Here is a 22,704-nt window from a genome sequence, read left to right as displayed (position 1 = left end):
AGGTACTCCCCAATATTTCAATAATGTCATTCTAAGGAGAGAACTATTCTTATTTTATCTGATTGTATCATTAATTATTTTTTCCAATATTTAATTTAATTATATTATATAAAAAAACAAAGATGAGGTGACTTACCGAACAAAAGCGCTGGCAGGTCGATAAGACACACAAACAAACACAAACATACACACAAAATTCAAGCTTTCGCAACAAACTGTTGCCTCATCAGGAAAGAGGGAAGGAGAGGGGAAGACGAAAGGAAGTGGGTTTTAAAGGAGAGGGTAAGGAGTCATTCCAATCCCGGGAGCGGAAAGACTTACCTTAGGGGGAAAAAAGGACAGGTATACACTCGCACACAAGCACATATCCATCCACACATACAGACACAAGCAGACATATTTAAATATGTCTGCTTGTGTCTGTATGTGTGGATGGATATGTGCGTGTGTGCGAGTGTATACCTGTCCTTTTTTCCCCCTAAGGTAAGTTTTTCCGCTCCCGGGATTGGAATGACTCCTTACCCTCTCCTTTAAAACCCACTTCCTTTCGTCTTCCCCTCTCCTTCCCTCTTTCCTGATGAGGCAACAGTTTGTTGCGAAAGCTTGAATTTTGTGTGTATGTTTGTGTTTGTTTGTGTGTCTATCGACCTGCCAGCGCTTTTGTTCGGTAAGTCACCTCATCTTTGTTTTTATATATAATTTTTCCCACGTGGAATGTTTCCTTCCATTATATTGATATCATTAATTTGAATCCAACAATTACGTTTGTTATTGTCACTGTTGCATTTCGAAATCTTTTCTGTCGTCTTATTTTCCTCTTTCTGTTTTTGCCAGTAGTTTCACTTTGTATTCACCTTCTCCTTTTTACCGTAATCTGCTATACTATTTTATCCCGCCTATATATATACTCAATAATACGTAACCCACTTCCAAACCATAACAAAAAAAATTTTTTGCCGCTTTCAGCACTACCGCCGCTATAATATCCACCGTTTCTAGTTCACAAACAGCTCCTTTCACCTTTTAAACAACCATTTCGGCCAGTTCTAATAACTTTCGCTTTATTTCCATTTCCGTTTTTCCCACACCACTGATCATTTTTAGCCGCTTCCCACAGGTTTTAACGCGATTATTTCTTCGTCAGACAATTGTTAGTCTCATTTTCATAATCTGCCACCACAATACCACTCCTTTTAATATACTACACGCAGTTTTTTCGAAATTTTCCCGAATTTCTGCGTCCTTTAACGTGTTTTGGCGGCAACACAACCACCTAACCTTTATGCACATCGTTGTCTACCAACCCAAGTCCAACATAGCCCAGCTGTAACCAACACCTTTTCGCCTTTTTTCATTCCAGATCTCCTGTTTCTTTCCGGTTCACCTTTATCTCTCCCCATATATTTTTATTTTCATTTTCATTTCACCTCATGTTACACTTTCCACCTTCTAATACCATGTCACCCTCACAACACCCCCACAATGACCCCATTAAGTTTTATTTACATTCCCTCCGCAAACATGCCTTCGCCCTAGCCAGATTACACTCCCATATTTTATTTTCTCAGGCTTGTCTGACATTTGGCATCACCCCCAAAGGCCTCACACTTAAAGTTCCCATCTCTGGCTGCAAGCCTTCCTTCCATCAGTCCCTATACCAGTTCCAAACTGAACAATCCATTGCCCTCACCCACTAATCCTTCACCTACAAAAAGGTCTTTAAATATGTCTGCTTGTGTCTGTATGTGTGGATGGATATGTGCGTGTGTGCGAGTGTATACCTGTCCTTTTTTCCCCCTAAGGTAAGTCTTTCCGCTCCCGGGATTGGAATGACTCCTTACCCTCTCCTTTAAAACCCACTTCCTTTCGTCTTCCCCTCTCCTTCCCTCTTTCCTGATGAGGCAACAGTTTGTTGCGAAAGCTTGAATTTTGTGTGTATGTTTGTGTTTGTTTGTGTGTCTATCGACCTGCCAGCGCTTTTGTTCGGTAAGTCACCTCATCTTTGTTTTTATATATAATTTTTCCCACGTGGAATGTTTCCTTCCATTATATTAATTTAATTATATGTTTGATTATTAAATTCATTTCTCCTTGTTTAACTTATAGTTGCATTTTCTTTGTGGATTTTTATTGTTCATGCTGTACAAGATTAGGTAGTTATTCTAGATTGACTGTTAGTTGATTATTAAATAATTACTACTCTTTGTTAGGTTACTTACATCTACAGTATAGAAGAAAAATGTTTTCTTCATAATTGATTGTGGGTTTCACATGTAACGTGAGCAGTGACAAAGAATAACGTGTCAATTTTTACTAGACTTAAGACACTGTGCCATCTAGTATTATACAAATGAGCACATGCAGCTATACAAAAAAGGAAATCATATACATTGCCTAGAAATTCACTTCTTTATATCATTTTTAAAGAAATAAAGCAAATAATCTATGAAATTTCAACTAACTAATCAGCAAAAACTAAATTCAGAGGAAATAATTTGCTTACAGCAGGATCAGTCTCCATAAACATACAAAGAATGATCATTCACAGAATACAATTTGATTACTCTACTGAATGTATCCTTCTACGCCAGACTTGTATGCCATCAAAACTAATGGTTAGAAATAAAATGGATCTGAGAAAACTGAACAGACTCTATGCCAAAAATCTTAGAGTGCCTTTGGAACATCATATTCGCTGCATCTGATAAAATGGCATAATATACGAATTTACTCATATCTCCACCACACAGCACTCCCTCCTTACAGAATGTAGATGGTCATTAAAGTTGAAGGTCTTCAAGTTAAATATGAAAAGGTGATGAATCCACATGCTCTGACATTTTCAGTGTCAAACAATTAAATAAGAACTGTAATCTACTTGCTCTCCTTATTTCATTTTATCTACAATCTCTTTCTCTTTTAAGTTATAACAAAATACTCACAGAGGAGAGATTCATACTCTGTTACTCTTGACAAACTCACTGAACTATCTATTCATCTGCTGGTTTCACTAGCATGGAGGAACTTCTTAGCACTAAATGGTTTTTCATTCTACCTCACTTCGTAATAGCCTTTTGAAGGTATGTAGTACAAGGGCTTAAATGACATAAGTCTCCTTGTATGCTTCTAGAAAATGCGTCTTCATGCTGAGCATCAAAGAGATCCAACTCTGTGTTCAAACATACTAATAATTAAATGTGATCTGTACTTTTATGAGAAATATTGTGCTTGTGTTGCTATATGATTTGCTCCCACGTAGCTTGGCAGGAACTTCAAATTTTTGCTACATTCACTTTATATGCAGACAAGTGTTGTGAAGTAACTTCAGTGAAATGATGTGTTGCATAGCCTTTATAGTACCAGTGAATAATGATTGCCAAACATGTGTTTTATTTTTGTTTGATGGTTTAGTAAGTTTGGACCCATAAACTCTGTGGAGATTTTGTACTATCTGTGCAAGTAACTGAATGTGGATGGATACAGCGTTTCTGTAAGTTGGGACGATGCTGGTAGTTTAGTGATGCTTTGTGGCACTTGCTGGTTTGATGATTACTCCACGCAGCTGCACCCTTGCCTCAAATACACACCGTGCTCCATGGAATTGCACACACCATGACAATGAATTCTGTCAGGGAAGAGAGAGAAGAGAGTCAGCCTGCTCTGAAGTCTCATAGAGAGTTGGCTCTGAGATGTCTATTTATTTGTATCACTTGATCTAGTTACCAAATAATAATTGTAGACAGTTCTTATATGGAATGTTCTGAGAGTATATGAACTGGAAGAATATATGTACCTCTTCAAAGAGTAGCTCCTGTTATTTAGTGGCCTATTTGAAACAGATAGGCACAATTCCATTTTCAGCACAGGGCAAACTGCAGAGGGCATGAAGTCTAAAAAAAGAAGAAAGAATATACTGAAAGGGAAGAAATACTCTAGATAAGCAAGCCAATAACAGCAGGACACTAGACAACAGCTCACAATTAATACACAAAATCCCCCTCCATGCATCCACCATATTTGGCAGGGAACATCTTAGTGTGTGTATTAGTTATCTTCAGTAACATGTGTTTTTCTTTGCTTGCTACTTCTGGAAGTAAATCATATGTTCAGCTGTCAGACTGAGTTGACATCCATCAGACGAAACATCTTGACATGTTATTTTCTCATATGTCAGTTTATAAATAAGAGCTGTTATCAAGAATTTCTGGAATATGTTCTCCCAGTGGAAAACAATGATGTTGATTTCTATGTTCTCGTGGAGACAGCTTTTATTGCTAAAATTAATAGTAGTCACACTTGCTGCTTCCTCCAATGAAAAATGGTTATACCTGGTTGGAACAATCAAGCTACCACCTTTAATAATGTTACCCACTCTGCAGACCCAGGGTATAAATTAAATTAATATGGAAACAATGCCTGCTTTGCATTACCGCAGCATGAAGGTGTTGTTGCAGTCTTCAGCCCAAAGAGTGGTCTGATGCAGCTCTCAACACTATCCTGTTCTGTGCAAGCCTCTTTTATTCTACATAACTACTGCAACATATATGGGTCTAATATATTAGATTTTGTCATGATCTCTGCCATTAACATAAATATTTCCTTTTTTCCAATGTGGAGGTCAGAAATGTTATTGGAAAATTTCATTTTGACAGACTAAGCAACAATTGTTAATACTGCTTTTCTGAAATGTGTGATATGCTTCCTCACTTTTTTAATTATCTGCCATTGACCTAAGTTTAAGGGAAAATTACAATTTTCACATTACATATGTGCAGATTCCATCAGATAATAGATGTGCAACTTGCCAATTACAGTTCTCATCATCAATCAGCCTCTAGCCCTTCATCATACATCCATTTGCACAGACAAATTATGACTTGTTGCACATCATTTCAATAAAAGCATTGTTCAAATGATCTATAGCACATGCAGTTAACTAACTAAATTACTTCCTCATAAATTCTCTGTCACACAATGAGTCTCAATTTGGAGAAAACCTTCTTAAGATTTCTGGCATCTTTTAACATGGCAATTATGTTAAACAATGCCAAACAAAGAAATCCTAGAAAAGTAAAGTTGTGCTTGACGAGGCATGTGAACACACAACAGAGCAGAGCTATTTCCTCTAAATACTATTGCATTGCAGACTTCTTGCTTGCATGTGTGAGAGTTCATCCATCACAAATAACATAAGAAATATAACTGGAATAAGTTTAACAACTAAATGATGAAAATGCACAATGTAGACAAAATATTTTGTGCCCCACAAAGTAACATGTAAATTATTTAAACACTTTAAGACAAAATAATGCAGCACCATGAAGTAATTACCCAAATGGGACAGAAATCAGTAGTTGTGATATTTACATGTACAGACAAATGAATTATTTTAACTTCAGAAAAATTGGATGATTTAGTCAAGAGAAAGAGTGTCACAAATTGAGATAGTCAATAATGCTTTGGTCCACCTCTGGCCCTTATGCAAGCAATTATTTGGCTTGGTACTGACTGAAAGAGTTATTGGATGTCTTCCTGAGGGATAACATACCAAATTCTATCCATCTGGCATGTTAGATAATCAAAATCCCAACCTGGTTGGAGGACCCTACTCTTAATACTCAAAACGTTCTCCACTGGAGAGAGTTCCGGTGACCCTGCTGGCCAAGGTGGGGTTTGGCAAGCATGAACGCAAGCATTAGAAACTCTCACCATGAGTGGGAGGGCATTATCTTGCAGAAATGTAACACCAGGATGGCAATTAAAGTCAATAAAACAGGGCATAGAATATCATTGAGGTGCTGTTGTGCTGTAAGGGTGCCGTGGATGACAACCAGACAATCACTTCTGGTTGGCAGACTGTATGGTGCATGACAGTTAGGTCTGGGGCACCTGCGGACATGATTTCACTGCTCATCAAGGTTTAATTTGAAAGAGACTCATCACTGAAAACAATTCAACTCCAGCCAATGAGATCCCAGGCTGAAGATGTGTCTGGAGATGCTCCTGACAGCAGCGATACTGGCTTGACTGCTGCTCATCATACAAGCCAACAACCAGGAGTGAAGGTTTTGGATGCCATTTCATTTCATAGCAGGACACCTTTAGTTCTCATCTGCAACACCCTTAGAGCACAGTGGCACATCGACAATAATCTATACCCTGTTTTATTGCCCTTCATGGCACATCATCCTGGGCTTACGTTTCAGCAAGAAAATGCCCACCCACACACAGCAGGAGTTTCTACTGCATGACTTCATGCTGGTCAAACCCTACCTTGGCCAGCATGGTCACCTGATCTCTCCCCAATTGAGAACATATGGAGCATTAAGGGTTTTGGCTCTCCAACCAGCACAACATTTTGACAATCTAACACACCAATTGGACAGAATTTAGCATGATATCAATCAGAAGGACATCTCAAAACTCTATTAATCGATGCCAAGCCAAATAACTGCTTCCATAAGAGCCAGAGGTGGACCAATGCATTACTGACTTGCTCAATTTGTGAAATTCTTTTTTTTTTTGTGAATAAATCATTCAAGTTTTTTGAAATTGTAATCATTTGTTTGTCTGTACATGCACAGCACATCTACCAATTTCTGTACCATTTGGATAATTCCTTCATGGTGCATCATCTTTTATCTTAGAGTGTATTATGATATGGATCTAATATTTGTACCTTCCATTTTGATACAAACTCATAATGGAATTAATTTGCAGGAAACAGCAGATAAATTCACTATACTCACCATGTACTGTCAGTGTTGGATATGAAATGAATTCACTTCCTGAATTTTTAACAACCACTGTGTATCTACCCTGATCCTTGGTTGTTACATTTTGAATAGAAAACTTGATTTCTTTGCTGTTTGTAATTAGAGAATATCGCAAAACAGGATCAATTTCTTTATCCTGTGGACTCTTCCACACAACAGAAAATTTGTTTGGAAATGCATCAACATATGCCACCCATGTAACATTTTCTCCATCATCTACAGTTATGTCCTTTGTGGCAGAAAATGAGACATCAACAAAAGAATCACCTGAAAATCCACAAAACAATTGCTTTTAAATTTCAAAGGCTCACCTGAAAATCTACAAAACATTTGTTTTAAAATATTGTCACCCAAAAGTGACAAAAATTTCCTTATTTTCATAACTACAATAAATTATTAAAAGAAAGTGCATCCATACCAGACAAATCTTGTTAAATATTTTTACATGTGACTGTTAATAACAGAAGGTGGAAAGGTAACAAGCCACCATATTGTTGAGGTTTTGAGTGGTTGATGGGCACATAAACAAGACTGAATATGGCATTAAGCTTTCAAACAATGTCCTTTTCAGAAGTAACTAGAACAGAACACACATACAATGCATACATACATCTGCATGCCCACTTCACATGGCGGACTACGTTGTACTGGCACAACAGATTGTTAGTCTAGTATAAACACTTACTGACCGCTCCATGCTTGAACAGTATAGTGAGCTGTTGTTTTTACTGCTTCCATTATCTATATTCAAGCAAGGATTTTTCCATTGTCATACACATATGTGACTTTAATCCTCATGTGATATGGAGACAGTAATTGCTTCTATCACTTACTCCTTCATCACAAAAAAAAAGAAAGAAAAGAAAGGGAGAGATGACTTAATGACTGACAAAGATGAAGTATAGATCATCATCAAATTTCCATATCTCTATGATAAATGTTAGTTAAAGAAACTCAGACATTGACAATATCAATAATGTGAATAACTGCATGAGCCACAAAATTTCTCTCAAGTATCAATAAGAAGAACACTGATTTCATGTGATGCCCTCGCAATAGAAAAATTAGAGACATTAGTTCCAGAAGACCACAGTGTCGACAGTGGCACATTTAGATAATAAACAGCTATTATTATTATTTTGTTTATCCCTTTAATTAAATAAGTTATTGAAAGCCAATGACAAGGAAATATTTAAAAGTTGTGCTGTTGGTAGACAAATCTCCGATTCATTTTACAGCTGCCACATATACTACCAATGCACCAAAGTCTGTCACCTGCTGTACTTATTACCAATCCTATGTGATATCTGTGTTTCATATTTTCATAAATTTTTACACCCAAGTATTTGTAGGAGTTGGTGATTCTAATTGCAACTCACCATTATTGTAGTTATAGGGACTTAAGTTTTGTTTTAGTGATCCGCAATATTTTACATTTATGAACATTTAATTCATGCTGTCAATATTTGCACCACTTTGATATCATATCAGGATTAGAAAGAACATTTTTGCAATTTTTTTACATACAATTCTTCATTACACGCAACTGCCTTATTGATCTTACTGCTACCATAGCTCTTAATATTGCTTCCCAGGCTATTAACAAACAACATGAAAAGAAAGGGACCCAACACACTTTCCTGTGGCATGCCTGAAATTACTTCTACATCTGTCATAGACTCTATATCTAAGATAACATGGTGCTTCCTCTCAATGTCCAAAGTTTAGTTCATAACTCATGTACTCAAGTGATCACACTTTTATTAATGGGCATTGGTGTGTTAGTTTGGGAATTGTTTTTTTGGAAGTCTAGAAATACTGCATCTATGGTCCCAGATTGTACGGATTTTGCATGAGAAATGTACCAGTTTGGTTTTCAGTGACCGATGTTATCGGGATTAAAGTCACTTGGTGATCACTCTGTTTGAGAGACCTCATCACACTGAATGATGCTTTTGCAAAACACTCCTGTTACCCTTCAATTACATGAAGTCAGAGAATGGAGAATCCAGGATGGAATAACACCAAAAGGAGTTACAACAGATTGCTACTTACTACAGGGAAGAGGCACTGGGCAGCAGACATTTAAAAGCCCTCCACACAAACATTCATACATGCACAACTCAACACACATAGTATTGAGCCCAACTGCATGAGTAGCAATCTGGGACAGTTCTCACATGCACAGTTCACAAAAGCTGTTGTTGTTAGGAAAAATACTCATGGCACCAGCTGCAAAGCTGTTGTGAAGTCTAGCATAGTGTGTTATCCAGCAAGCTTGGCAAATGAATGGCACAGGTGTCTCTTGGCAACAGTTAGGTGGTGGCCTTTTATCTCAACGGACAGCTTCTTAGTGGTCTTGCCCACACAGAATGCTGCACAGTGGTAGCAGCTAAGTTGGTAGAATACATGGCCACATTCAAAGGTGCCCCTGCCTATGACGGGGTAGGAAATGTGTGACAAGACTGGAGTAAGTGGTAATGGAGTGATTTATCTGACAGGTCTTGCATCTGTAATTGAATTTGGCAGTGGGGCAAAAGGTGAAGCCTTTGAAAAGCACTGATATTTCTGTGGAACTGGGGCTTTTAGAGTACATGTTCATAGATGTGTTTTATTTATTTTTTTTTTCTGACTTTCATCCCATCTCATTTTCATTTTCACATCTATTCTATTATGTATTCATATCATTTTATTACACTTCATTTGGTTCCATATTTTATGAGTTTTTAAGATAAACCTACATATTTTATGTATTTTCAATGCTTTTATCCACCAACAAGGATACTTACACATAACCCCACTTTTATATTTCCTGATTTAACATTTTCCCTCTCTTTACAGCATCTGTTTATCATTCTTGTCAAATTTCCTATGTGCACACTGTTAATTTGCACCAGACTTTCAACATATTTATAATTTTCTTGCGATTTATGCATCACGAAAAATTGTTCAGGGAGAAAAAAAATTATGCTGGCATGATGTTGGCTGCCCTGCACTGTTTACAAATTTTACATAGTTAAGTGTCTTGACAACAGGGCACTCTACTCAGCAGATCTGAAGTGATAAATGTGTAGAAGTTAGAACAATTCATGCCATATCTCCCGCCGCTGCCAAGCTCTACTTGGTGTGGTGGCTGATGGGAGTAACTAGATTTGTTTGAATAAAGATATCATGACCAATTACAAGTATTTCCTAACTGTCCCTATTACACAAATGCAGTTTCATGATTGTGATTATCATGACTCCTTTTTTGACCCATACTTAACACGTTTTGGCATTTGGCCACTTGTAGCATTAGTTGACACCATCATTTACTTCGCATTGCTCAAATGTTTTTAATTTAAACATAGTGCCAGTTATGTATTTTTTCCATGCTGAGTGAAACGTGTTTCAAGAATTTATTCTTGTTGTCAAGTGCAGTATTTACACATTTATTATTTGTGATGTTACACAAACAAACAACGTGAGTGATAGTTTGCTTGTGCGTGGTTTTCCACAGAACTGAGGAGGCACAGTACTTGGTAACCTCAAAAAGATGACTACACTGCAAGAGACACAGAATAATACATGTTCAAACACCACACAAAATACTTATGTACATATTTGCACCTGACAACGAGAAAAAACGTTCGACATGTGTGGTGTTAAGCATGAAAAAATACATAACTAGTGGAGTATTTCATTATTTAAATAATTATTGACAGCTGCATCTTTCAAAAATGTTGACTGATGTTGAAACTGAGTCAAATGTTCTTACTTCCCAGATAGTTATGAGTTCCAGTTACATCAGCAGCTTTTTATTAGATAATAAGCCTCTACTAGATAACTAACAAGTCCCTGACAAGTCTTTTGATGCCTGTTATGTACATATATCACACATAAAATGCAGAAATGGATGGGGGTATCCTATACGTAAATTTTACAGCTTATAATGTTATTTCCCACATTTTACATTTTCCCTTGAAAAGCGTAAAAGTGAGTTTTCACTGTAGTTACATTTGGAAATGATTGTGGTGGTTGATAAGAGGATCAATTTATTAGTTTATGCCTAGACTTGATACTGACTCTTGCCCAATCAATTTCTCATGAAACTTCAATATATATCTAGGTGGATTTGAATTTGTACTGAAAGGTGGTTAAAGATATCAGTAGGAACTGAAGTGAGGATAATGTTAAAGTACGAGGAAACAGAACAGCTAGCCATTACATACCTTCGAGAGAAAAAATCCTAATCATTTAAATATAAACCCTTAAAAGTAGAAAATGCTATTCCCAGCTCTCTGAATACATGTGTTCATAACGCAAGGATGAAAAACGTACTGGTTGGGGAAGTTATCAAAGAAGCAGTAGGACACTCAGATCCTACATTGTCTGTCCCTCTTTCTTACTTGAAGAAGAATAAACAAGTTCCAAATGACAGAATAGTATTTTCTACTTTTACATTTTTGTGTAAGTAGTATTAGAAATTTCACTAGCTTAAGGTAAGTACTGGCTCATCATTCTACATCCTTACCGTTTAAGATAAAATATTGATAAATATGTATCAGTAAATAGTATAAAGGTGATAACTGACAATGGAAGACATACAAAAATGAAGTATAGAAAGGGTTAAATGGAAAGAAGTAGAAAGAAAATATAAAAAGGCAGTAGAACTGTCAAAACAGAGTACTTTCTAATATATATTGTTATGTGCACATGTTCTATGTTAGAATCTCCTTACTGTACTATTTTCAGTTTATTGTTTTTTTAGTGATCTTTTTTATTGTGATTTTTTCTGTTGTAATGTAGATTTGGTAATTTGATTCCTGTCACATTGTAGCATTTTTTGTTGCTAATTTATTATCAATACTGCTGTCAGTTTCTGCTTTTTTTCCTAAATTTGTTATTCATAAACATTTCTGTTTTAGTGTCTGTTAACTGTAGTTTCTTGCTAACTAAATGTTCACTGCAATTTTTGTACCTTTTGCATCACTTACACTTTGGCATAACAGCTTGGCGGCCTTTTGGAAGCCACAGAACAACAGGTGCTACTGACGATGACAACACCTGGAAAACAGCTGACAGAGGCTTGAGAGAAATGTCATTCTATTCTGTTCTGAGATTCTATTTTGTTCTGTTGTAAGGCTCTCTTCAGAGCTGCCATCTGATTATTAAGAGATTCGTTCATCCAACATTCTAACTGTTGTATTCAAGTGACAAAACAAAGAAGATTTGTTGAAAGATGTTTACGTCATTTAGTAGCTTGAATACTTCCAAGCTCTCTTCCAGCATTTGACTCTCTGCAGATGGAGAAGAAGTCACATGGCAGGAGTTGGTAGCACTGCAGAGCATGTCCACCACATCAAGAAAATAGCTGAGATAAAAAGTATCCAAAACAGCATCAGGGTGACAGATCATTTGGAAGGTAACACACATTCTGGGGTTAGTCCACCTGCAAAACAATGTAGTTACATTCTGTTTTGGTGCCACAAAGGCAGGATGTGAATAAGAGGGGCAAAGTAAAGAGAGTTTTATTAAAAAAAGAAGAATTTGCAAAAAGTAATGGAAGAAAATACAAAATTGCTTAGAGAAAATGAGTTAAACAGTGAAGGATATATAGGCAAGCAGACGCTTTAGTGTCACCCAAAGTAATTGAAATATTTAAGAAATAATAAATTCTATTTGGTGAAAACCAAAGGAATTTGGATTGTTGCACAGAACCAAATATAGCTGCCAACAGCAATGATATCTACAGCAAAATATACTCATTTGCTTGAGTAAAAGCTTTCGGCATACAAGTCAAGAAGCAGTACTGATGATTCAGAAGAATTTTGAGTGCTGATTTTGAGGTTACAAGTGCAGAGTGTCTCTGCAGCAACCAACCAACATAATGGCAGCACTACTTCACTTCGCAGCGTGGCAGCTGGTGAGCTGACTACACAGCTACTCAATGCAACACTGCTTCGCCCATGCACAATGCATCAGCACTGCAGTACTGCTTCCTGTATGTCCCATTATGTTACCTGTAAAAAGTGCCAAACTGAGAAGTTTTTTAGTGAATTGTTGTGAGAAATTGTAGATATATATTTTTACTGTGTTGTGCAGTCCTGTCAAAATCACGTAATGATATTCCTGTGTTATTTAATGAGTATTTGTTGTTATTACTGTATGCCTGTCATTGCCCACAAAATGGAAGAATTATTAGTTGTTGAGAAAGCTCAAACAGAAAAGTTAAAGCAACTCAATGAACTGTCAAACAGCATTAAGGCCTGTAGATCGAAGTTAGCTACAAAAGTGGACTCTCCAAATAGTAAAATTTCCAAGACAGCTGTGACTTTAGACAGATTGCCTACAGATTAACAGCTGGAAATGGAAAAACAATGCACTTTAGTCTGAAAATAGATCCAAGAGCAGTTCAAAGAGGTAGGCTTAAAATAAATCATACAGAGAAACTATCCACTCAGGAGTTCCAAACCATAAACAGGCAAATCTCATACAAGCAAAATTACGTAGATGCATTATAATATACTAAGGAATTGTTTGGTATAACAAGTGACACAAATGCTTTGACTAGTTTGGGGTAGAACCAACAGGAACTAATTGAACCAAAAGTACAATGGCATGCAGGACACACTACCACCACACTACCACACTACCACCACAGACAATTCTTTGGGCAATACTGTGGAAAACCAATTTGTACATTACAGAGTATACAATTATCAAAAACCTACATGCGAGAAATATTTAGCTTGTAATGAATATGTCAATGAGGAATTGATTTTTGGTTTCACTACTTGTTTAGAAAGCAGACTTACTAGAAATGAATTCTTTTGTGTGATTAATAGGAATGTACAAGCCAATGAGTATTTCAGCGAATCTTTAATATATGAATGTGGATTTTTTAAGTTCTTAGATGAACTACTATTGTGAGAAAAAGATGTTTATTAGGAATAGATGTTTTAAAATGACAAGTATTCTATGGGATGGGAATGAGAAATACACACATATACGACCTATACTATTTAATAGAAGAACAGAAATAAACTTCATGTGTACCTATTCTACTAACCGCAGTGGTGATTATGTTACCTCCTGTTGAGTGTACACAGGGTCATTGCTGATGTGGTCTTACTCACATAATCAGTGTCAGAACGGGAAGTATCTTTATTTTGTGAACTAATTATTGAGATTTATATGTTTTCATTATTTTAATTATTTACCTGAGAAAAAGTTAGTCGTATTTCATTATTTATGGATTCTTGCATGGAAAGATATGCAAAAGTTTATGTACATATGTAATCCAAGGAATGTTATTATGCGTGCATTTGTTTTTTACTGCTGTAGCAGAAGGTTTAGTGCTAAATGTAACAGCTGGCTCAGCATAAGACTTAGGACTGAAGTTGAACAAATCTTTTGTGAGCATTAAGGCATTGCTGCTTATTGAACCTAGTATTCACTTTGTCAGAATTGAACAATAAACAGATATTATAAGTGTTGAAGATTTATTTTATTGATATGTATACACCACCTACGTGGGCTGACAGCACTGCTATGAAGAAAAATAGCATGTGATTTACCTTGGAAGGAATGCGGTTAACCAGTAATAAGATACTGATACTAGTTTTATTTGGGTAGAAGTGGGTAAAATAAACTTATAATCATTTATTTATTTATTTTTGTCAAGTGAATAAATCTCCAGGAGAATTTGCACTCTTTTGAAAATTTGACAGAGTGACATCTGTCAGCTGCCCAAATTAAATGCTTCATTACTTCATATTAAGTTCTACATGAAGGAATTACTTCCTCTTCAACTATCCTGTTGTCTGTAATATATTTCCATCCCTTAATGTACTATACTAAAGCATGAAAGTGACAGGGAAAGCCTGCTATTTGAGAATAAAAAACATACATTTGTGAATAATGATTATAAGCTTTGTTTTACTAAAACACTTGTGTTTTGGTATGTTTTATATGTATAATATTCTACCTTCTTTCTCCTCTTATAATGGTTGTGTTTTAGATATCTTTTATACATGAAGTTACACAATATAAGATGTTAAGTATGGTAGGAAATTAACGCTCTCCCCTAAAAGAGAAGCTGTTGCATTTAACATATCAGAGTAAATGGAATAATGTAGCACACAAGCTCTTGGGCTCCAGTCGATAGAAGTATTGTTGCCGCTAGCAAGAGGGCACTGAGTGCAAAGCACTTTTTTAATGAATGAGAAGCAAAATTGCCCCTGTTACAAGTGTGCTAGTGCATAAAAGATTAATGTACACACAAAAAAGTGCTACAGGTACATCATGTAATGTGAAGTGGATGAATTAAAGAGCTATTAAGTAAGTGTTTTGAGTTTTGTAATTACTAAAAGAGAAGAAGTAAATATTAACAACAAATGTAGGAATATTCTCAGCAGCAGGTGATAAACTACCTTATCACATATATAGTGAGTAAGTGTATAAAGATACAAAGAACAAGTGAGATAGAACCTCTAAGTTCCAATGACCCCACACTCTACTTTTTCATGATTTTCTTTTAGTGTGAGAGCAATATGACTGCTCTGATGATTCAAATGGTTAAAATGGCTCTGAGCACTATGGGACTTAACATCTGAGATCATCACCGAGCGAGGTGGCGCAGTGGGTAGCACACTGGACTCACATTCAGGAGGACGACGGTTCAATCCCGTCTCCGGCCACCTTCATTTAGGTTTTCCGTGATTTCCCTAAATCATTTCAGGCAAATGCCGGGATGGTTCCTTTGAAAGGGCACGGCCGATTTCCTTCCCCATCCTTCCCTAACCCGAGCTTGCGCTCCATCTCTAATGACCTCGTTGTCGACGGGACGTTAAACACTAACTACCACCACCATCTGAGATCATCAGTCCCCTAGAACTTAGAACTACTTAAACCTAACTAACCTAAGGACATCACACACATCCATGCCCGAGGCAGGATTCAAACCTGTGACTGAAGCAGTCGCATGGTTCGAGACTGAAGTGCCTAGAACCGCTCGGCCTCTGATGATAAAAATACACAAACATAATAATCAGGTAACAATAAAGAGGTAATGGCTGATATGCCGTTGACAAGGATAACATGTGAGAAGGCTCTGTAATGTAGAATTGGGAAAAATCAATATGAAATATGGCATTGTGTAAGGTTGCATAAGAAGGAATTAGGGAAGACACTTTCATTGTGACCATCCTGGCTATGCAGAAATTTTATCAGAAAGTTGTAAAACTAAGAGCCACAAGCAGAGCATAACAGTTAAAAATAGAAAGATGGGGTGATCCCATTTTTATGTAGGTATAGGCCAGAAGAATGATTGATGAAACAAAAGACTGAAACAATCGAAAACCCAGGATGGAGTGAAACAATATAATGAAAAAGATAGCTGGTGCTCATCGTACAGGGGAGATGCTGAGTCGCTGAAATGCACAACAAAAAGACTTTCGGAAAGTTAGCTTTCGGCCAACAATGCCTTTGTTGCAAATAGCCAACATAGGCACAGACACACACACACACACACACACACACACACACACACACACACACGCACATGCAAATGCAGCTCACACACACATGACCACAGTCTCTGGCAGCAGGAGCCTGACTGCAAGTGCAGTGCATTATGGGGGAGGCAAGCAGGTGGGGGTAAGGAGGAGGTTTGGGTAGTGATGGGGAGGGATAGCAGGGTATGGTATGCGCCATGCTGGAAGCTTGCAGGGACGAGGTCAAGAGTGGGCTAGCTAGGTACAGTCAGGAGATTAGACGGAGGGTGGGGAAGAGATGGAAGGGTTAGTGCAAAAGAGAGAAGTAAAAGGACTGGGTGCATTGGTGCAATACAGGGCCTTTTAGTCCTAGAATTGGAACAGGGAAGGGGCTAGATGGTTGAGGACAGTGACTAATGAAGGTTGAGGCCAGGAGGGTTATGGGAACATAGGATATATTCTACAGAGAGTTCCCACCTGTGCAATTCAGAAAAGTTGGTCTTAGTGGGAAGCAAACAAACAGAACAGGCTGTGCAGCAGTCATCAAAATGAAGAATGTCATGTTGGGCAGCATGCTCAGCAACGGGATAGTCCAGTTGTTTCTTGGCCAGAGTTTGTTGGTGACCATTAATGTGGACAGACAGCTTGTCCTTTGTCATGCCCACATAAAATGCACAGCAGTGGTTGCAGTTTAGCTTCTAGATCGCTTGTCTGGTTTCACAGGTAGCCCTGCCTTTGATGAAACAGTCGATGTTTGTGGCCAGACTGAGTAGGTTGTGGTGGGAGGATATATGGGTCAGCTCTTAAATCTAGGACTATTACAGGGATACGAGCCATGAGGCAAGGGTTTGAGAGCAGGAATTGTGTGGAGATGGATGAGGATATTGTGTAGTTTTGTTGGGTGGTGGAATACCACTGTGGGATGAGTGAGAGGTATAGTGGGTAGGACATTCCTTATTTCAGGGAATGACGAGAGGTAGACAAAACCCTGGCACAGAATGTTATTCAGTTGCTTCAGTGCTGGGTGGTACTGAGTCCCAAGGGGAATGCTCCTCTGTGGCCAGACGGTGATCCTTTTGGTGAATGGAAAGACAAGGATCAGAAGATCTGTTTTCGTAAAAGGTTGGGAGGGTAATTACAATCTGTAAAGGCCTCAGTGAGATCATCGGTATATTTCAGAAAGGACTGCTCATCACTACAGATGTGACAGCCATGGGTGGCGAGGCTGCATGGAAGGGAGTGTGGAATGGGTGATAGCTGTTGAAGTGGAGGTACTGCTGGTGGTTGGTAGGTTTGATATCGACCGAGGTACTGATATAGTGGTAGTGGAGATCAATATCAACAAAGGTGGCTTGATGGGTCGAGTACGACCATGTGAAGTGAATGGGGGAGAAGGTGTCAAGGTTCTGGAGCAATGTGGATAGGGTGTCCTCATCCTTGATCCAGATCATGAAGATGTCATCAGTGAAACTGAACCACGTGAGAGGTTTTGTATTGTGGGTGATTACAAGGAATTCCTCTAGATAGCCCATGAATAGGTTGGCATAGGGTGGTGCCACGAAGGTGTCCAGAGCCATAACCCAAATTTGTTTGTAGGTAATGCCGTCCAAGGAGAAGTAATTGTGGGTGAGGATATAGTTGCTCATGGCGACTAGGAAGGAGGTTGCTGGTTTGGTTCCATCATGCATTAGGAAAGGTACTGTTCAACAGCAGTAATGCCATGGGCATTAGTGATGTTAGTGTGAGGGGAGGTGGCATCAGTACTGATGAGCAGGGCACCATGTAGTGAAGGAACAGGAACTGTGGAGAACCTGTGGAAGAAATGGTTGGCATCTTTTATATAGGAGGGTAGGTTGTGGGTGATAAGCTGAAGGTTTTGGTCTACAAGAACAGAGATTCTCTCATTTAGGAAGCATGTAGAAGATAGAAGTGCAGGGAATGGTACAGGTGAAAAGAGAAGTGGACTCTGGGGAGAGGTTTTGGGATGGGCCTAAGGATTTGAGGACACACTGGAGATCCTGCTAGATTGCTGGAATGGTGTCAATGTGGCAGGGTTTATAGGTGGATGAAACTGACAGCTGGCAGAATCCTACTGCCAGATAATCATTTTGGTTCAAAACAACAGTGGTGGAGCCTTTGTCAGTAGGTAGGATTATAAGTTCGGGATCAGTTTTTGGGTGGCAGATTGTGGATCTATCTGTTGGTCTAAGGTTAGTTTGTATGTTGAGGGATTTGGGGAATGATGGTGAAGTAAGGTTTGAGATTAAGAAATTCTGAAAAATTAACAGGGTGTGATTTGTGGACAGTGGGGGTGGATCATCATTGGATGGAGGAGTGAACTGCATCTGGCAGGGTTCATCATTGGTCTTTGGTTGAGTCTGATTGGAATGGTTGGTGGCAAAAAAAAAAAAAAAAAAAAAAAAAAAAAAGTTTCCACTGTAGGTACCGGAAGAAGTAGAGAAGGTCTTTAATAAATCCTGAGGCTTTTGGGAAGGACTGATGGTTTTGCAGGGCTCTGGCTTCTGGATGAAAGATTCAAGACTGTGTTTCAAGTTTCTTTAGGTTCTGGATTCTCTGCGGTGGTGCGAGGGAGATTTGGAGGGTTGGGTAAATGTAGTAAGTCTGCGAGACAGGATTTGTCAACTATGAGGGTACAAGGGGGAGGTATGGAGGTTGTTGTAGAGGTGGTGGACAGTGGTAGTCCAAGGCAAGAGTGTAATTGAGCAGGTTGTAGAGGTATTTGAGGTGGTGTTGTGCATGCTGCTCTAGTTCCTGGAGGACAAGAGTTTCATTGTGTGTTACGGGATCCAGCAATTTGGTATTGCATAGCAGAAGAATTTTACGGACTGAGAGAAGGTATTGAAAGGAGGCTTGATTCTGATTGATATGGTTTTGAATATCAATTGATATGGTTGGTGAGGACTAAGGATTGGCAGAATTTGAACAGGTTGAGGTCATTGTAGAAGGAGGGGTGGCAGCCAGATATGGGTAATTTGATGGTAAAGCCATTAGGGGGGATTCCATGAGCCACACAACAATGCAAGAACAGTATGTGCGATTGAGTTCTGGCTATGGACAAGGAAACTTTTCGGAATTCACACAGATGTGAGGAACAAGAGTCCATGGTGGTGGAAAAACGTGTAAAAATATGTAAATAATGTAGAATTATGTCTGAAATAATTTGCAAATTTGTCCATCTCTCTCCTTGCCCCTATCATTCCACACATTCTTATCTTCTACATGCTTCCTATAGTCCATGAACCTGTGGCACCGATGAGGTTGACACCAGCATCGATATGCATTCGTCTTTGGACTCTGAGCATCATCTTTGGACTCTGAGCATTGTCTTTGGGCTGTTCCGCCATGTTCAGTTCTTTGTGAGCCTTGCATGTGTTTAGGTGAACAATTGAACTACTGCAAAATGGGTGTTGTTTAGTGTACCAACCCGAACTTCTCCCTCACTTGTGATCCTGAGTTGTAACGTCTTCTGTTTTCGCCATTTTACTGTGTCCGCGACCTCCGCGTTGGTTATTTTCGCGTGTATTACATCGACACAGCATTCGAACATTGACTTCGGCCCAGCATCTAACGCCAGATTTTGTGATCGACATGCATCATGTTGCGGATGATGTACACCTGCCAGGCCTACAACACGATGCCTCTCACTCACTGATTTCGACGGACGTTTTCGAGCCTGCAACAATAAGTGAGGTTAGGAGTGCGCATGACTCTGGCTACCAAATGCCTTTTTTCCCACCATATGTGCCCTCCCTCATCGACTGTGCAGTTACCTCTTACGGATCTCCGTGCAGTGCGGGACCAATGCCGATATCTGCAAATGGTTTGTTGGACAACCTACCACTGCCAGGACAATGATTTGCCACGCGCACAATCTGTGCAGGACCACGCGGATACCTGCTATGTGGCCGGAACTGCTTCAGTCACAGGTCTACCTCCTCAGCATCCGACCACGCCAACACCTGCTTCGGTTCAGCATCAGCACATGCCTTCCTACTTCGTTACCTCGGCCTGCAACAGGAACAATAACTTGTTATCTGTGCCTGACCTCCACCTCCGTCCCACTGCTATGCCCGAGCGTTTTGTGCCGTGACATTCACCTTACCCGCACACCGTTTTGAGTGGAGTGACTATGAACAGTGAACATTCACACATTCCGTCCCGCATTCAACATCATTTCCCATCCTGTGCTTCTGGACAACCCGCACCTCCGCAGCCTCCCTGCAACACAGGTGCCCCCGGCTCTGATCATACGTCGAGCTTTCCGTGGACTAACACGCGTTCTCAAACTTTGAACTTTTTCTCACCTGTCGACCCCGCGCCGGCTCCAGTCAAGCTTCCGCTACCTTTCTCGGCACATCTCGGTGCCTCATCTGCGTTGGTCTTCTGTGACACGTCAATCCGAACACACCCGCACCATGTTGAGCTTCCGCAACCGCACTTGACACATTATGGTGTCTCACCCACGTTGGCCTTCCGCATCGCAACGGATCGCGCTCAACCACAACGTGTCACCTTCACGCTGCCGTCTGAACAGCCGTCGTTGCCACATCCCCTAAAGGCACACTCTCCTGGAATAGTAGAGCAACAACAGCTCGATTCAGGCAGTGCCCCAATGAACTCAACTCAACCTGCTCTTCCGAACATTCTACAACGGTTACCAACACTGCCGCCGTTTAATCCCTACAGAGCAACAACCTGGTTCAAAATTGTGGACGAAGTGTTCAACCATTACAAACACGACGAGTCAACCAGGTTTCTGTGCCTCATAACCCACCTGCACGACCAGGAGAACTTGATTGCTGACCTGGTCGATGCCCCGGACTCATCTATAGGCACACTCTAGCCAAAAACACAGTTCTACGTCAGCTTGCACACTCAACTGAGGCAGCAATATGGCAAATGCTCCACATCGAGCAACTAGGCAATGACAAACCTTCCCAACTCTGGAGATGGCTACGTGCCCAGGTCGGCGCCGATCTATTCTCTGAGACAGCTCTCCTCGCCATCTCGTCAGATAAACTATCTCCTCACATCCGCTTTGTTCTGGCTCAAAGGTCTCCTGAACCTGTTGAGCAAAGAATGACAATTGCTGACAAGCTATACGATGCATCACTGCTCTATTTCGCCAGCCACAGCCTACCCGACAAGTCTCAGGTTCAGGCTCATCGCCCTGCGGCCGGATACGGCCGGGGCCATATTGTGCCGACCGTTCCACTTGCTCCGGGAAGCAGTAAACAAGCAACTGGGACGCCACCAGCTCAGCCCACGGTCACACCCCCTCCTGCAACCAAACCTGCTGCGGCCACTGAACCTCGGCCACCGCCACTGGCAACAAACTTTCCACAGGAAATGCAACCGCACTACCCGTAATGTTACTTCCACACTCGGTTTGGTGAGGCGGCACGGAACTGCAGACCACCCTGCTACTTCCCAAATGCCAATTGCAGGTAGGTTTGGGTGCCGCCTCCTGTGTACAACATTACAGGCACCCCCCAGTGCTCCATTCTGTCCGGGAACGACCGCATAATTGTAGATGACTTTACATTAAAGACATTTCATCGAGATACCTTTTCCTATAGGACACAGGTGCCAATGTTTCGCTGCTGTCTATGTCCTTAGCGTCGTTGAACATCCGCCCTCATCATATTTCACTGCAAGCCATGAATTCAACTAAACTACAATGCTCAGGTTCAACTTCATACACCGTCTCACTCTCCACAAACTGCAAACTTGAGTGGACTTCTTTTAGTGTGTGAAATTGACGAACCTATACTAGGCATTGACTTCTTGCGACACCACAAACTTTAACTGGACCTAGTCTGAAACACCATGTTTCATCATCCGTCCAAGACTCACTTCCCCTGTGCACCGTCGAGCAACCCCACACCCGTGACACATCGGTCCGGGCTCATCTCATCCGTACATACTCGTCTCTGTTGATAGCATTACAAGAAACCACACACAAGTGCCTTGTCAAACTTGAACACGTCGCTCGCCTATGCAAGGAAAATTTCGAGCTCTCCCTCCAGCTCCTCGAAACAGCTCCAGCTCTGCGATGCAACAGAGGAATTACAGACAATACAGCAAGGACAAAGCAAGGCCAGTAAGTGCGCCGAATCTGCTTGCAATCCTAGCAATCGAGCCTCCGTATGTGTACCTCCCACTACCCCTCGCAACTGTGCTATCGAGACTGCCATAACGTGTACTGACAGTTCCGCAGGGCCACACCCTCCTAACATGGCAGCGTTTGACACTTGGCCAGACACAAGTGCGCATGTGCGATGACGGTCACGTATTCCTTAACTGATGGCTCCTACCCTGCCCCTCACAGACATCACCTCAAACTTTGCAACTTCGGCTCCTGCGCGCCGCCATGCGACTGCCACTGACAACTCAAACAGTGCACTCACGCCAAGCCTTTCGCCCGCAAC

General features: G+C 40.1%; 1 protein-coding gene across 5 annotated transcripts in view; it reads right to left on the bottom strand.

The window, feature by feature from the left end:
• LOC126412422 (mast/stem cell growth factor receptor kita-like) overlaps positions 1–22,704 on the bottom strand; it is a 308,669-nt gene that overhangs the window by 132,462 nt on the left and 153,503 nt on the right. For all 5 annotated transcript variants that reach the window (XM_050082017.1, XM_050082013.1, XM_050082014.1 and 2 more), the window contains exon 8: positions 6,750–7,043. In XM_050082017.1, coding sequence (XP_049937974.1) covers positions 6,750–7,043 — 294 coding nt within the window. The remainder of the gene's footprint in view (positions 1–6,749; positions 7,044–22,704) is intronic.

Source organism: Schistocerca serialis, chromosome 7, assembly GCF_023864345.2.
Source record: "Schistocerca serialis cubense isolate TAMUIC-IGC-003099 chromosome 7, iqSchSeri2.2, whole genome shotgun sequence".
In the NCBI taxonomy this organism is placed as follows: domain Eukaryota; kingdom Metazoa; phylum Arthropoda; class Insecta; order Orthoptera; family Acrididae; genus Schistocerca; species Schistocerca serialis.
The sequence above is the reverse complement of the archived record's forward strand: the minus strand, read 5'-3'. Positions and strand labels throughout refer to the sequence as shown.